Consider the following 17,396-nt stretch of genomic DNA (forward strand, 5'->3'; position numbering starts at 1 on the left):
GCGAAATAATCCATTTAGCTCAAATTTCGTAACTTTTGATTGTTTTATAAGGCAGGGAAAGGGTGGTCATTATGCCCCAGAGTGGATTTTAATTTACTTACACCAACAAGCCTCTAAATTGATTTGAGGTTCCGTTGTTGTTTGATTACCTTCGTAATAGATCCTGGTAACATTATAAACATTGAACAAACTTTTTCAAACAATCTAACTTTCGAGAAAGCTTTTATAAGAAACTCGAAATAAACAACATTTGCGTGGTTTTGTCAATAAATTTACATATTTGCTCATAATTCGAAAAATACAATGATTCAAAAGTGGTTTTCGGTGTGGTGATGTTATTTGACGTCCTTTATAGAGCAATTCCATGACAAATAGGGAATCGGTTGTACCCTACCCTCTCCGATTTCAATGAAACTTTGTAGACATGTTATCATAGGCATATATAAGCCATTTTTGTGTATATGGAGCCATTTACACTCGAGAGTATCGTGCAAGCAGTGGTGATGGGAAGGTGGATTTTTGTGGTGTTCTCTTTGTGCTATGTTCGTGTTCATGTTCAAGTCATGCATGCAGTGGGGGGTCATTGTGGTTATTAATATTATTGCGCGTTAGTATCGTGTGGGCAGCAGGGCCAGGAAGATGGTTTTATTGTTGTGTTCGTTTTGTAATGTATTTGTATTTAAATCTAGCATGACTTTTTGTGGTGATGGTATGGTTTTGGCGGTGGTGGTGGTGGCGGTGTTAAAAAAAACAAACTTCAATTTACTAACATTGAGTCCAAAACCTCCCTACAAACATCTATACCACTAGGTGACGTAGAGATCTCTGCGCATTCTAGATAGATGTTTACTAACATACCTTCCAATCCCCGAGGTTAGCAAGGTACCGGCCAGGAGCCCATTATCTTACTGGATAGTATTACACGCTCATCTAAAGAGGAAAACATGGTATCTCCCGTGTTGGAATATTGTAACCGGATGAGAGTCTAGTGCTATCATACGTTTAATTACAGTTAAACAGCAAGATAAGCGTTGTGCAGCCATCCGGAATTGTGCGACCTTTATTGCTAATGCTAATGCTATTGCTAATATGGAGCCATTTACACTCGATAATGATATTTGAGAAGGGCGTAAGTGTTTTAAATATTTTTGTATTTCGTAATTTAAATATTTCTGTATCTCGAAGCCGTTCATGATGTTTGATAAGTCGCATGAAAGGACTTTTCCTATACTCGCTACACTTCCTCCGGTCACCGGTAACCGGTTCCGGATTGGCCCGATCGGGTCAAAGGACACCGGCATGATAATAGCTGATTAATGAGTTTCATTTCACTAAATTTGATAAGTAATATGTCGACTTTTGAATATCACAATCATCGGAACCATTTGCGTGGTACCATGGAATCGGTTCGGGTAATAGATACCTGAACTGACCCAAGGTAGTCAGTGTACCTATGTACTACAAACAACGTTTCATAACATTGGCTCAAATGTCGATTGAATGACAAAAGCCTTAAAAAAACATGCTTGACGGATGTTCAGGTTGCCGGAACCGGTGGTAACTTTGGACAAATAACCTCACCGGGAACTCATAGTCACTGTTAATGCCCGTAAATGCAACTGGAAGTAACCCGCTAGATGTTACCGTTTGAGATACAGGCCCTCAAAGTCGGGGCCTCAGAAGGATTAACGCGTTGATTAACGACGTTAATTAACGACGTTAATTAACGTGCTCCGTTCACGTTCTCGTTAAGATCAACGTAGGCTCCGTTCGCGTTCTCGTTAATTTTAACGATTAACGGACGCGTTAACGTTAATTAACGTTTAACAGCACTGGAAAATAGCCTAAAATGTTACAAAAAGACTCACGAAAAATGCAAGATGGAGCAGCTCACCTAAAAAAAAAAACTAAAATCATTTACTAAAACTGTTTTTTCAAAAGTGCTCTAAACATCAAAATTTTCAAAAACCGAACACGAGAGTCGATTTTCCAGACAATTTTACATAAAAGTATTCATATTGACCATTGACCATTGTCCTAAGTCGAATCGTTGTGAAGTTACAGCGGTTTTAAAAATAAAAATGTTGAAAAAATAGGTTTTTTGATGGTTTTGGGAATTATGACAGACTTGGTTTTTCAGTCTCGAAAGTATTTTTACCGGAAATCTCGTCCAATTTCCCATAAGTTTGTCTTTGGCCACATTTCAATTGGATGTATAGACTTAAAGATATGATTATTTTTATTTTTAATTGATTAAAATTGTATTGCAATGTCTTCGTCGATAGCAATTCAATACCCTGATATCATTGACTTTTCAAAAACATTTAAATTTGATTGGTCGTTTCAAGTTTCTTAAAGTTTAATTTCCTCAACACTAAATATAAAAAGGGGCATTATGAAATTTATTGAAGCGAAAGTTGGATTCAAAAAAACATTATTTGCGCACATTTACTCAAATATTTAACAAAATATTTTTAAATTAGTTTACAAATAAAAAAAAATAAAAACGCAAAAAAATTATTTATTGAATAGTTTTTAATTCGTTATTTTTCGAATGTTTGAAGTTTTTAAAAAATATATATTGCTAATCAATTTCTAGACCAATTTTGGATTTTTTTAATGGCATTTTTTTTTGCAATCTTTATGATTAATTTGCTTTTTTAACCTTTTTTTTAAATAAAACTTTATCACTGAAAAGTTAAAAAAAAAGATTTTATATTTCTTCTCTCATTCCAACATTCTATTTCCATGAAAAAACTTCTTTTTTAAGTAAATATTTGTAAACTGATTAAAATTTAAATTAATTATCTATCTGTTCATTTTAAGACAACAATACAATTTTCATATTATTATATTTCACATTTTTACGTTTGTTTTCTTGCACCATTTTCAATTTACTAATTGATACCGAAATTAATATGGAAATGATAAAAAAATAAATTCAAACATACAGAATGATTGAATTTAAACCAAAAACATTTAAACATATTACAATATCAAAGTATAACTAAAACTTTAAACTATCAATATTTCACAGTCCAGACTCGATTATCCGAAGGCCTCGGAAAAATTTCACTTCGATTATCCGCTTAAACTTCGGATAATCGACTCACGAAAAAAAAATCGTTGCCTAATTTTTGACTGTCGAGCTTAGGTATTGCCCCTAAACTACGCTAAAATGATTTAGAATTTTTAAATCCAAGATGGCGGCCAAAATGGCATTTTATTTGCAATCAACAACTCAAATTCGACCAAAATGGGGTCGTAGCACTAAATTTTTATGTTAAAAACAAGAAAATAACAAAATCACTAGCGTGCCCAGCTCTTTGAGGAAGGTGGGGCAATAATATGGACATTTTGAAAAATACGTCATTTGTGGACACCCCCTGACCAAATGTAGAACAAATTTCTGAGGATGGTGGGGCAGTTGCCCCACGTTGCCCCACCCTGTGCACGCTAGTGAACAAAATACGATAACGATTTTTTTTGTTCCTGATTAGATTATCCGAAGTCCCATACAAACCCTCGGATAATCGAGTCTGGACTGTATTGCTAAAGAGCAGATATCGACGAAATCGATCTTTTTATGAATTTTAATTTTTGTATTTTTAAATCCGGCTGAAACTTTTTTGGTACCTTCGGTATGCCCAAAGAAGCCATTTTGCATCGTTAGTTTGTCCATATACTTTTCCATACAAATTTGCGTCTCTCATGTTCATACTTTTCCATACAAATTTGTTAGCTTTCCATACAAAAATGATGCATGAAAATTAAAAAATCTGTATTTTTTGAAGGAATTTTTCATGCCCCCCGATTTTTCATGCATTTTGGCGAATTCCCGACTTTTTCCCGACTTTCCCGATTTCCCGACTTGAGTGGCTACCCTGGTAAAGCTTACATTAGAACATCTTTTTGGTGATCGTCGTCTAGCAGCAGTCGATTTTAGCAATCTCTTTTTGGGGGGGTAACCCCTTATGATGACTCGCGTCGTCAACAAAGCTACACGTTTCTCCTCGACCAGTTCCAGCAGCAACAGCTCCAGCTGGGGCACAACGCAAAACGCGAATCGACGAAGAGAGAGAGAGAGAGAGGTTGAGAGCGAGCACGACAACCCCCAACAGACTTCAGGCGGAGAGAGCGATTGAATGGTCGATGAACAAATTAACATCATTTTCAAAATGCAGGTCATGTGATATCAAAAGAATTAAGAATTGTAGGTTTTATTTTTCTACTTCTAAACAAACCGAGCATCAGTGTTTATTTTTGTAATGGTCGTTAACAATAGTATCAAATGTAGAATTAAACTGAATGTTTGCAATAATTTACGTCTATTTAACGATATTTCGATATTTTTACACTTAGTGCTGTAATCTTCTAATACATTTGATCTACTTTCTTGTAAGGCACGTCAAATAACATACCTTTTTGTTCAAAAAGTGGGATTGATTTTCATCTGGAGGCAATTTTGATATGCGCCTAAAGCAACGGATGCACCTTAACTGTGTCATTTTAACAATTCTTTTCTTATTTTCTAAAATTTATAAGTATTGTACGAGCTTTCCTGAAATGCTCGTCTTTAGCTATGTCCAAGTTCACTACAGTATTGTGCTTAGTATATAAGAGAATAAAAAAGGAATGAACTAAATAAAATAAGTTACGAATTCAATAAATTAACTATCAAGCATTTCAGGCGCAAATCGTACAACGGCTTTACCTACAATTAATCTCTACCGAATTTAGCAACAGCTTAGAGCCCTTAGCACCTAATCTCCTCAATAGCATTTTTCCTGTTTGATTCTTAGTCAAGGAAGCGACACGCGGGATGAGGACGGTTCCACCTCAGCCGAGTCCAGCTGTACGAAGGCCTTGCGCCGTTTCGGCTCGTCTCCAACCGAACGCCTGACACCAGTGGACGATTCCTTTCCCGCACGAATCTTCTCCCCCAGCGAGCGCAGCTTGTTCGCATTGATCACGTTGCTAACGTTCCTCCTTCGTCGATTCGGCGAATCCGTCACGCTCGGTGAAGAATCGTTTCCCTTCGAGCGTTTCGTAAAGAGTTGCGCGTAGTCCAGCGTGTGTCGCTTGCGTTTGTTGATGGCCGGACTCGCAACGGACTTTGGTTGCTTTTTCGGCTTCGTCCGCAGCTTCGACTTGGGGAACTTGGCGCTGTTGACCATGTTGATCGTCAGCTTCGACAGCAGCGCCTTCACCCGCTTGTTGCTCTGCTCCGTGGACGAGCTACTGTCCTTGTCCTTGCCGGCAGTCGATTCTGACTGCTTGTCACTTTCGGCCGGCCTGCTCGCAAGGCTACTGTTCGATCCCAAAATATTCTGCACGAAATCCTCATCGCCCTGCATGCTAACGTTCTCGCTGGAGACCACCACCATGGCACCGTTGTTACGCTCCGACGCGCTGGCCTTGCTCGAGGCAGGAGAACTCTCCACCGTGACGGTCTTACTCGCCTCCGGGGAGGCAGATTCCGCCACAACAGCGACCGGAACCGCAGTCACCGAACTCAGCGGGGAAATCTCCGAGTTAGAAAGCAAATCCCCACCCTCGGAAGATCGCTCCGTCGCCGTTTCCGGCGTTTCAACCTTGATCCGGATCGGTCTCAGCTGGCGCTGAACGACGTGTTGAGGCAGAGGTCCCGCGAGTCGATTGTTCGCGGGAATCTCCAGCACCGCCGACGAGGCCGTAGAGTTGACCCGTGCGGCAGTTCGGCTGCCGGGGGCGGCAGCGATGGCCGGTCGGAGAATCGACGACGACGTCGATGTTGGTGGGTTGGATGGGGCGGGAGGGGACGTGACGATGGGGGCGGGCAGTGCGAGCGGGTCCTTCATGATGTCGATGCCGTTCTCGATCAGGTACTGGCGCAGCTTGGTGTCGGACTCGCTGGCCTGGCGCTTGAAGTTGTACGCGACGTTCAGCTGCACGATGCACAGGTCGCAGATCATCGGGGGGAGGTTTTCCATTTCGTCGATCTGAAATTTGAATAAAAAAAATGATTTAAATTTTCCAAAACTTAATAGCTTTATATTCAAGAAACTTATGTTAAAATCCAAAAAAAGGAATTCTAAAATTTAAAAGTGATCAAGAAAAATATAAATTATTTGATTTTGTATTATCCAAATCTTGTCCATAGTCCGTAGGCTCCAATGTCCAAATTCGAAATCGGATAACGAACTTTGTCGCCTTGTTAATGTCACACTATTTCTGGTTGCCAGGTTGTAAACAAGTTCCAGAGCTTTTACTGCCATCATGCTAATGACGTTTAGACCAGAGCTGAAAATGTCAGGGGTCCTGACGCGAAAATCGGCGACGCATACACGATTTTTTCAGATCCAATCACTGAACCGCAAAACCGTGACATAAACAAATCCGACTCAGTCGTGAGTGCCCTAGCTCACTGAGCAGCTGCAATGCGAGGCAGTAGTCGACCAACGCTCATTCGACGTTGCACGCATACACATAAAGAAACAAGTTTTTACACAAAAAGTTGGTATTTATGCGTGGAAATGTAATTTTGAATATAAGTTATGGTTGTTTTGAGTGTTTTGCACAGTCTAGAACCATTCAATTGTTTAAAAATAGTCAAAATAGTGTTTAGAGAGGATTTTACGAGTCAGTCATACGACACGAATTGAGTGAGTGTAGCTCATTTTTTCACGTCTCTCATTCTCCAGCAGCCGACCGGCACGAGTCAGGCGGCAGTGGTTGAACGGACACAGTAGGCTTACAGTCAGATGCTAGCAGTGAACTGACATTTTGGTTTGCTTCATGTGTACGCTGGGTTGGAAACATTTTGCAGGCCTGGTTTAGACCACTTTTCAAAAAGACAGTTTAAGTAAAAGATGTTTGTATTTTTTAGGAGAGACATACCATCCTGCATTTTTCGTCAGTCGTCAGTTTTGTAACAACTTAGGCTATCTCCTCAAAAATTTTGAACGGAAAAAAAATCGTGACATCACTTTTAAATTTAACTTTTAAACTAAAAAATCAAAAAAATACATAAAAGTGTTTTTTTTTTTTTTTTTTTTTTTCAAGAAAGCCCGTCCAATTTCCTGACCACTTTTTGATACGATGCAACGGCTTCGAGATACAGTAATTTTTAAATTGCAAAATACAAAATTCTTAAATTCTTAAATTCTTAAATCCTTAAATTCTTAAATTCTTAAATTCTTAAATTCTTAAATTCTTAAATTCTTAAATTCTTAAATTCTTAAATTCTTAAATTCTTAAATTCTTAAATTCTTAAATTCTTAAATTCTTAAATTCTTAAATTCTTAAATTCTTAAATTCTTAAATTCTTAAATTCTTAAATTCTTAAATTCTTAAATTCTTAAATTCTTAAATTCTTAAATTCTTAAATTCTTAAATTCTTAAATTCTTAAATTCTTAAATTCTTAAATTCTTAAATTCTTAAATTCTTAAATTCTTAAATTCTTAAATTCTTAAATTCTTAAATTCTTAAATTCTTAAATTCTTAAATTCTTAAATTCTTAAATTCTTAAATTCTTAAATTCTTAAATTCTTAAATTCTTAAATTCTTAAATTCTTAAATTCTTAAATTCTTAAATTCTTAAATTCTTAAATTCTTAAATTCTTAAATTCTTAAATTCTTAAATTCTTAAATTCTTAAATTTAATTACAAAAACTTCAATTTTTATTTTATTTTATTTTTAGTTAAATTTAAATAGTAAATGGCCTGTTAAGTTACAAAATACATGGGCAGAATGGCCCATGGGGGCAGAATGGGCCACCCTTGGTTTTGGGCTTTAGAATGGATTTAAACCAACTGTAAGGCAAGGGTCTTATAAAGGAAGTCAAATAACATCACCACACCGAAAACCACTTTTGAATTCATTGTATTTATCGAGTTATGAAAAATTATAAATTTATTGACAAAACCACGCAAATGTTGTTTATTTCGAGTTCCTTAAATAAGCTTTCTCGAAAGTTAGATTGTTTGAAAAAGTTTGTTCAATGTTTATAATGTTACCAGGATCTATTACGAAGGTAATCACACAACAACGTAACCTCAAATCAATTTAGAGGCTTGGTGGTGGAAGTGTTAAATTAAAATCCACTTGGGGGCAGAATGGACCACACTTTTCCTGCCTTATAAAAACAATCAAAAGTTTTGAAATTTAGGTTAAATGGATTATGTCGCTCCTGGTGGGTTCACAAATCACGTTTAATGCAACATTAGTTGATTTTTTAGTTGTTTTGATGCTTATTTGAAAAAAATAGTGTCTTATTTCAACATATAAAAACTATTTTCAAAGATGTATGTCTTGGTAAGTGACTATTTTCATAAAAGTAGTCTAACTTCATGGAAACTATGTTAGAAAGTTTGCTTTAATCATTTATTGTCTCCCTTCAACGTTTTATTAGACAAGATGGCTTGTTTTCTAAGGTGGCCCATTCTGCCCAAAAAAAAAAAATCAAACCATCCACATTAACGACCCCCAGGTCTTTTGTGGTCTCTATTGCAAGTTTCTGCTCGAACCTAGGAGTCCGAAGGCTTGAATGGGGAGAGCACGCAAACCTCTTTTTACTCCAAGGAACCTTCCACCCCAGTGTTTGAACTGACGACCTTTGGATTGCGAGTCCAACCGCCGCCAGTGATTCCACCGGAGTAGGCTTGGTTTGGTGTGTTGTTTGTACTTATGGCATGGAGACGACTCCTACACCTGGAATGACTTAACGGCCTAACAACCAAGGCCGGGACCGACATTTTACTTCCTCATTCGATGGAAGGTTGCAGCAGATGGGAATCGAACCCAGAATCATCCGCTTACAAAGCGGACAGCGTAACCATTCGGCCACGCACTGCCCATTCTGCCCCACACCCAGGGAAAGTAGGCGAAAAAACTCTTTTTTTAAGCGGCTCAAAAATAGTTTTAAGCTGAAAATTTTCATCAACCAAGTACAGGGTTGTTACGGAAAAGTCGAAACAAAATCCGCGCCAGATCCGCGCCGACCCCAAAACCCAATCCGCGCCAAATCCGCGCCATGTAAAAAAAATCGCGACAAACATAGAAGAGAGTAACATAATGAATGAAATTTTAAACGAAAAAAGAATAATACAGAAGGCATTTGGATCAGTACCGTTGATCAGTTGTGGATTTATATCCCAACTGTACCAAATGGAACCTTTATTGCCATTTCTGAAACAATATTAGCATTTTTTGCGACACTTTAAATTTCGTTGCTTAAAAAACAAATTCAGGAAAAAAAATTTAAACCCCTAAAATAAATCACCAATTATAAAATCTAGGGATTTAGTACTTGATAATTCTCGCCAAAAATCAACTCTGGAAAATCGAAACACAAAATTTCTATTTTTTCTTCTCTAAATTTCTCTAAACTATAATATGACTCCGAAAATGATCCGAACTAAGAAAATGGCAAAACAGTAATTATTTAATAATTTAAAAATTGAATAATTTAGTAATTTAGTAACATAGTAATTTAATATTATAATAATTTAATAATTTAATAATTTAATAATTTAATAATTTAATAATTTAATAATTTAATAATTTTATAATTTAATAATTTAATAATTTAATAATTTAACAATTTAATAATTAAATAATTTAATAATTTAATAATTTAAAAATTTAATAATTTAATAATTTTAAAGTTTAATAATAATCTAATAATTTAAAAATTTAATACTTTAACAATTTGATAACTTAAGAACTTTCTAAAAACATAAAAAATTAGCAAAAAAATCAATTGTAATATTTTCGTAATTTTTCAATTTAATAATTCGTACTTTTTTAAGTTTTTTGAGTCGGTAAGTTTTGACAAGTTCAAATTATGAATTCTTTTTTTATTATTATTTGAACATGTAAATTCTGAAGTTTCAAATTGTTGAATTCCAGATTTCTTATTTTTTTAATTTTAACATTACATTTCGCTTTTAGACGGAAATTTTAGCAAATTTCTAAGTGGATTTCGTCATGTTGTGATAATTGGGAATAGAATCAATTCTACCTGAATCAGAGTGGCAACAGAATTTTGAATTTTTTCAATAAACCAAAAAAAATTTTTTTTTTTTGAAAAAAAAACACAGAAAATATAAAAAGTTTCATAGCTTTGAATTTTTAAAATTCTTTAATTTTTCGAATTTTGTTATTTTGATTTTAATAAAATTGGTATTTTTTGGAATTGTTAAGCAGATGATTTAAAAATATTGAGTTCTAATGTTATGTTAAATTTATATAACAAATCTCAATACATTAAAAAAAATCGCTCATTGAAGATTATTTCAAAGTTTCGTATTAAGAAAATAAAGCAATCAATAATTTTTAAGCATAAGCATTGGTGCCCACCCGCAGTTGCTTCTCCGTTATTGACCAGGACCTCCAGAAGTTACATCCACAAGCCGTGGAAGATGAGTGGGCTATATTGCTATCTTTCCTCGCCAAAAAAAAGCAATCAATAATTTTTAGAAGAATTTTTTTTTCATTTACAACTTCTAAGAAATTGATATTTTCGCACTTAACGAAAAAGATTGAATTCATTTAATTCTTAATAATATTTTCCTTTGTAATTTGAAAGAATTTCTATCGTTCTCAATTATTTTGTTTATCAAAATTGCTATCCGCGCCCAATCCGCGCCTGAGCAAAATTAGCCAGCAAATCCGCGCCAGATCCGCGCGATACGCGCCATCCGCGCGATCCGCGCCGTCCGTAACAACCCTGCAAGTATACAACATTGAAGGGAACATCCCAAAGCATAAGCCTACTACACTGAATTCATAAATTAAATTTACAAATTTTGTATGTTTTTCTATGGTTTTTGGCGAATTTTAATTAGGCGGCCCATTCTGCCCCCTGCTCCTACTTCATCACCGCAATTTTGGCCTCCATCTAAGATTTAAAATTTTTAATTACTTTAGAGTAGTTTAGAACTCTACAATCAAAAATAATACAACGAAAATTATTTTTTTCGTCATTCGATTATCCGAAGTGAAAAATTTGTAAAAATTTGAAATTAATATGTACTGATTTTTTGGATTTTTTGAAATTTAGCACGAAATATGCTTTTCATCAAGAACTTCGACATTCTTTGCATTCGACATTTCAACAGCAACGAAGAGAGAAAGAGCACTTGAGATCGACTCTTTGAGTGCAAAATACAGCAACTTGTTGCACAGTTGTTTACGAGAAGGAGGCGCACATGCCACGAAAAAGAACGCGAACCGATTTGTTTATGGCTTGGCCCTGGGACGATTCCCTTTTTGGAGGATGCTTGCTCAATGCATTTGGCTTGTTTTAAAAGTGGTTAAGACATTTTTTTCAAAATTTAATATCGAACAACATTACTCAAATTGTTCTAGATTTCAAGCTTGCCTTTGAATAATTAATTTGCCTACTTTGTTTGAAATCGAGTTGAGTTGTTAAATAATAAGCATTGTTCACAATGTAATCGAGGTCAACAATCTTGGCAGCACTGCCACAAGCTGTTCTCGGGAAAGCGAGTGGAAAACTTTTCCACGATTTCCTTTGCTCTGGCAGCTCATAATCTCATAAGTGACTCATGTAGTATTAAGTTCATTAAATATATTTTTTGAAAAATAAAAACCTACCTTCAGCAGCGTTACATAGCGCAGCTTTTCCGAAATCCTACTCAACGAGGACACATTGTAGAGGGCATCGTGCGCAACGGTTCGCTGGAAAATATTCCGCGATCCCTCGGTAAGGCATATCCGACATATTTTCGTTATGTTCTCATTCATCGTTCTGCCAAGAGAGGAAAAAAAAAGAAGTAAAACAAAAGGAAAACCCTGCTTTTCAGTGTGGTGGAATGTGTAGAAAGCCTTGAAGAGGGAAATACGAATAAGAGCACTGCCTCTCTCGCTCTCGCGTTCTCTTGTTCTCCTCGTGGGACAGTGTTCTGCGAGTCGATTTTCCTTCTGCTTACGGAGGCAAATATGTAGTGCTGAGGCAAAGTAGGCTTGGGAAAATTAGCGCGCACTTTTCCAGCTGACTTTTTTCGCGCCGTGCTAAACCAAAACAAACCACGAGTAGCGAAATGTTGCGCTGCGCAGCTTGGGCAATGATTTTTCACTTACTTTTTGGTGCAGTTGTTCACTTTTGATGCGATATTTGCGATTTTAAAATTCCTCCACACAACACGACTGCCACTTGCACAAAATCCCGAAACTGTTCTTCGATCAGAGAGAGAGGGGGAGTGAGTGAGAGCACACAACATTTGCTGTCTCTTTCTGGCTGTCAGCTGTCGCGTTGTTGCTGTCAGCGATGCCAAAAAAATTAAATCTGTATACCTTTCTGTTGGAATGTCTGTATTATAGTTTGTCACTGGTGACACGTGACAGTTGAAATTTGAATCATCACAAAATCACGTTTTGTTTATCGTTCAATTTTAGTAGTTAATTGATTTTAGAATAAGAATTGAACTACCTGTAACTTTTCGATGGCTCCGCCACAGTGGATCCACTGCAATCACTGCTACTACCTGTTTAGTAGAAAGGACCGCAAGTTCTATCAGACCAGTTGCCTTCACGTGCTATGCCGGAATTGCACAGTTTACACCAGTAAGATGTCACTTCCGGTAGCGAAAACCTATAAAAATTTCTATAATAATCTCTCATTTCCACCCCTTAGACCGCGGCCAGTCGTGTCCGATATGCCAACGGCAGGGCCTGAAATTTCACGAAATCGCCAACGAGATGGACCCCAAGGAAAAAGCCCTGTACAACCCGGAACCGTTCAAGCCGATCGAGGCGGCCAGCAAGTCGATCATTTTTCAAATGAAGCAGAAAAAGCATCTGATCCTGCAGCTCGGGACCACCGGGGAAAAGTTGCACAAAGCCGACCAGATGGAGCAGCAGATGCGGGCAAAGATCGTGGACTATCAGCGCAAGTTTGACAAATGTCGCGAGCAGCGCAAAAGCCTGCAGGAGGCCATCCGGCAGTCGCAGAGCGCGGGTCTGTCGCCGGAAAGTGCCGAACTGTTGCTGCAGTCGCGCGGCAGCCGGGTTCGGCCACCGACCCAGGGACAGAGCAATTCCTCGTCCGGGGAAGAGTTTTTCGATTCGGACCGGCAGTCCAGGAGGTCAAGGGGATCGGTAAGTTAAGTATGCTCGACATATCAATTACACTCAACCCCCGGTGGTTGGTCACTTTTTTAGTTTGTACCCCGTTGGTTGGTCAAAGTCAAACTAAAAAGTGACGAACTGTCACTTTTTACACGGCGTTCACGCACACTATCAAAACAAACGTTTGGTAGTGTGTGTGAACTCCGTGTAAAAAGGGTGTCAAACTAAAATGTGACCCCGTTCGTTTGACAACAGTTGGTGTCAAACCATCGGGGTTTGAGTGTATATCACGTTCCCCGATAACTATTCCCCATACATTTTTATACCCTAGCCCTCTACATCCTAATTCCACCTCTAAACGGGATTCGATCTGAAATTCCACCAAATTCAATTGGAATGAATCTAAAATGTAAAGAAAATTACAGATTTGTTGATTTGACAAGCTGCCAATATTTGTAAAATGATTTTTTGAAAGGTGATGGTTTATTTTAATTAAGGCAAGTCAAAACATTCAAAAAAAGTAAAATTGGCTGTAAAAGTATTTGAAAACAGCGAATAAGCCAAAGGAATCCTTCTGCAAAACATCTAACCTTTCTGAAACCGGTTCCCTTGCGAATCCGGATAGTGGCCAATATTGGCAAAGAGCCGTTTTGTGTTCTCAAATAGTTTATCATTGAAACACATTAAGCTTGAGCCGTCGCATTACGTGTTTTGAACAAAACATACAAATTGTCATTATTACAGATTTCCTGGGGGATCTCCTGGGAGGTTCCGAAAGTGGCCAGAATTGAACATTCTTCAAATTATGTTTCCGAAAAGCTTTTTCAAGGCATTTCATGAAGTTTAAGCCGTCGCAAGAGGAATTTCGACTGAAACCTGATCCGGGTCTTTTTTACGGAAATAGTCTCAGCGGATTTTCAACGAATTTTTATGCTCCAGGTTGCATTTGACTGGACTAGAGTTGTACTTTCAGGAATAAAATAAAGATTAAGTGAAAATATCATCTCAGCCAAAATGCCAAGTGGCTTTTTGACACGGTCCCGGAGAATCCGGAACATCTCCGGTAGCCACTACTTATTCAAAAACTAGAACAATTTTCCTGCCTTAAGCTTCTTGAATCATCAAAATCTGTTTAATTATCGCAAAGTTGTGAAGATTTGAATTTTGACAAAAAATTTCCTGTCCCGATCATTTTGTCCAACCCCTGCAGGAATTTAAGAATTTAAAAATTTAATAATTTAAAAATTTAGGAATTTAGCAATTTAGGAATTTAGGAATTTGGGAATTTAGAAATTTAGGATTTTTGAATTTTAAGAATTTAAGAGTTTAAAAATTTAAGAATTTGAAAATTTAAGAATTTAAGAATTTAAAAATTTAAGAATTTAAGAATTTAAAAATTTATGAATTTAAGAATTTAAGACATTAAGAATTTAAGAATTTAAGAATTTAAGAATTTAAGAATTTAAGAATTTAAGAATTTAAGAATTTAAAAATTGAAGAATTTAAGAATTTAAGAATTTAAGAATTTAAGAATTTAAGAATTTAAGAATTTAAGAATTTAAGAACTTAAGAATTTAAGAATTTAAGAATTTAAGAATTTAAGAATTTAAGAATTTAAGAATTTAAGAATTTAAGAATTTAAGAATTTAAGAATTTAAGAATTTAAGAATTTAAGAATTTAAAAATTTAAGAATTTAAAAATTTATGAATTTAAGAATTTAAGAATTTAAGACATTAAGAATTTAAGAATTTAAGAATTTAAGAATTTAAGAATTTAAGAATTTAAGAATTTAAGAATTTAAGAATTTAAGAATTTAAAAATTTATGAATTTAAGAATTTAAGAATTTAAGAATTTAAGAATTTAAGAATTTAAGAATTTAAGAATTTAAGAATTTAAGAATTTAAGAATTTAAGAATTTAAGAATTTAAGACATTAAGAATTTAAGAATTTAAGAATTTAAGAATTTAAGAATTTAAGAATTTAAGAATTTAAGAATTTAAGAATTTAAGAATTTAAAAATTTAAGAATTTAAAAATTTAAGAATTTAAGAATTTAAGAATTTAAGAATTTAAGAATTTAAGAATTTAAGAATTTAAGAATTTAAGAATTAAGAATTCAAGAATTTAAGAATTTAAGAATTTAAGAATTTAAGAATTTAAGAATTTAAGAATTTAAGAATTTAAGAATTTAAGAATTTAAGAATTTAAGAATTTAAGAATTTAAGAATTTAAGAATTTAAGAATTTAAGAATTTAAGAATTTAAGAATTTAAGAATTTAAGAATTTAAGAATTTAAGAATTTAAGAATTTAAGAATTTAAGAATTTAAGAATTTAAGAATTTAAGAATTTAAGAATTTAAGAATTTAAGAATTTAAGAATTTAGGAATTTAAGAATTTAAGAATTTAAGAATTTAAGAATTTAAGAATTAAAGCATTTAAGAATTTAAGAATTTAAGAATTTAAGAATTTAAGAATTTAAGAATTTAAGAATTTAAGAATTTAAGAATTTAAGAATTTAAGAATTTAAGAATTTAAGAATTTAAGATTTTAAGAATTTAAGAATTTAAGAATTTAAGAATTTAAGAATTTAAGAATTTAAGAATTTAAAAATTTAAGAATTTAAGAATTTAAGAATTTAAGAATTTAGAATTAAAAAATTTCAGAATCTAAGAATTTAAGAATTAAAAAATATAAAAATTTAAGGAAATTTCGGATTTTTTTAAAATTTTGAAAATTAATGTTAAATATTAAAAACAAGAATTTCATTTTTTTTTTGATTAAAAAAAAAATGAAAAATCACAGAAGTTTTGAATTTCCGAAAATTTAAATTTTGAATGTTTGAGCTTTCGTTTTTAAATGTATTGATCTTTTTATGTTTTTCTCTAGGATTTTTGGAATTTAGATTCAAAAAATCCGATCTATAATTCAAAGGCGGAAGCCAGCTTCAGTCCAATCAAGCTCATATTTGGGATTTGAGCACAATAGGCCCACCGAAACAATTAAGGGGTTATATACATGTAAATCGGCAAAAATGTTAGTGATTAGTATGAGCACACATTTCAACTTTTTTTTAAATTCTTTTTTCAGTTGAATGCCCTGAAAAAAGATATACATTTTCACCTACAAACAAAACGAATTTGAAAGATATTTGGGTACATCATTGCCGAGATATAGCAATTTCAAGTTAGCAGTTTAAAAAAACGGGTGCCACGATAGCTCAACACTGTCTTGACCAAATCGGCTCAAAATTTTGGTGAAGACTCGTTAAACCGATTCCGTGTGCATGACGAAGCCCGATTTTCAAAAAGCTTACTTTAAAAAATGATTAAAATATGTTTGTGTTTTTTTATGAAAAAAAAGTTAGTTTATTTAAAAAAAAACACACAAATTTTAAAATTGAGCTTCGTCATGCACACGGGATACATCTTGAGAGTCTTCACCTCAAATTTCAGCCAATTTAGTCCATCCCATCTCGAGATATCGTGGCACCCGTAAATCAACTCGGGGTTTAAACAAAAATGCCAACAAAGTTAGTAAGCCCACTTTGCGCATGGCAAAATTTTGAGCATAAATCGTCTCTAAATCAGTTTAATCATTAAATATCTTCACGAAACTTTCAGGAGTGATTAATAATCATCTTTTTAGTGGATTTAATAAATATTCAGTAATATATTTTTTGTTATTTTTTACATGTATGTAACCCCTTAAGAAAATACAAACAAAAATTTTCGGAAAATAAACAATTTAGTTTCAGTAACAACTTCTAAGAAATCGAAGTTTTTTCACTCAATGCAAAAAATATTATCCTGGTTCCTGAATATATTTATATCTCCTTCAATAATTTTATTCATCAAAATTGCCATCCGCTCGAAATCCAGCATTATCCAGCAAATCCGCGCCGTCCATAACAACCCTGAAAGTCCTTTCCATATCATTGTTGATCGAAAGGCACGCTAGAACTTTGAAAATGTAGAATCTCAAGCTTTAAGGAATTTTAGAATTTAAAAATCTTAGAGTTAGGGAATTTATAATTAATTTTTTTTCCATCCTTCAACAATTTCTTTGAATAACTCGTAATCTCAACGACCCCCCTTCCCTCCTTCCAGCAACGCTCCCGCGACTCCTTCCTGGACATGCGCAAGGACAGCTCCACCTCCTCCGACTCGTCCTCGTCCCGGCCACGCTCCGTAGACTTTGGCTCGACCCCATCGAGCAACGTGTCGCCGTCGGCGGGCCGCATCAGCGACCAGCTGCACCGGATGCAGATCAAGCGCACCTGAGGGTGTGGTCATCGTGAATTACGCTCAGATTTGTTGAA

At 34.8% G+C, this 17,396-nt stretch overlaps 2 protein-coding genes across 2 annotated transcripts; one reads left to right on the forward strand and one right to left on the reverse strand.

Moving 5' to 3' along the window:
* Nucleotides 1–4,446: 4,446 nt before the first annotated feature.
* Nucleotides 4,447–12,213, reverse strand: LOC119770336 (flocculation protein FLO11-like). The gene is made up of 3 exons (XM_038265015.1): nucleotides 12,090–12,213; nucleotides 11,604–11,757; nucleotides 4,447–5,981 (listed from the first exon to the last, which is right to left on the reverse strand). Exons 2-3 carry the CDS (start codon nucleotides 11,751–11,753, stop codon nucleotides 4,803–4,805), a joined length of 1,329 nt encoding a protein of 442 aa, XP_038120943.1. The 5' UTR covers nucleotides 11,754–11,757; nucleotides 12,090–12,213; the 3' UTR covers nucleotides 4,447–4,802.
* Nucleotides 12,214–12,377: 164 nt separating this feature from the next.
* Nucleotides 12,378–17,362, forward strand: LOC6044829 (RING finger protein narya). Its single transcript, XM_001862242.2, has 3 exons — nucleotides 12,378–12,572; nucleotides 12,643–13,106; nucleotides 17,185–17,362. Exons 1-3 carry the CDS (start codon nucleotides 12,452–12,454, stop codon nucleotides 17,356–17,358), a joined length of 759 nt encoding a protein of 252 aa, XP_001862277.2. The 5' UTR covers nucleotides 12,378–12,451; the 3' UTR covers nucleotides 17,359–17,362.
* Nucleotides 17,363–17,396: the final 34 nt, after the last annotated feature.

Source organism: Culex quinquefasciatus, chromosome 3 (assembly GCF_015732765.1).
Source record: "Culex quinquefasciatus strain JHB chromosome 3, VPISU_Cqui_1.0_pri_paternal, whole genome shotgun sequence".
Lineage (NCBI taxonomy): Eukaryota > Metazoa > Arthropoda > Insecta > Diptera > Culicidae > Culex > Culex quinquefasciatus.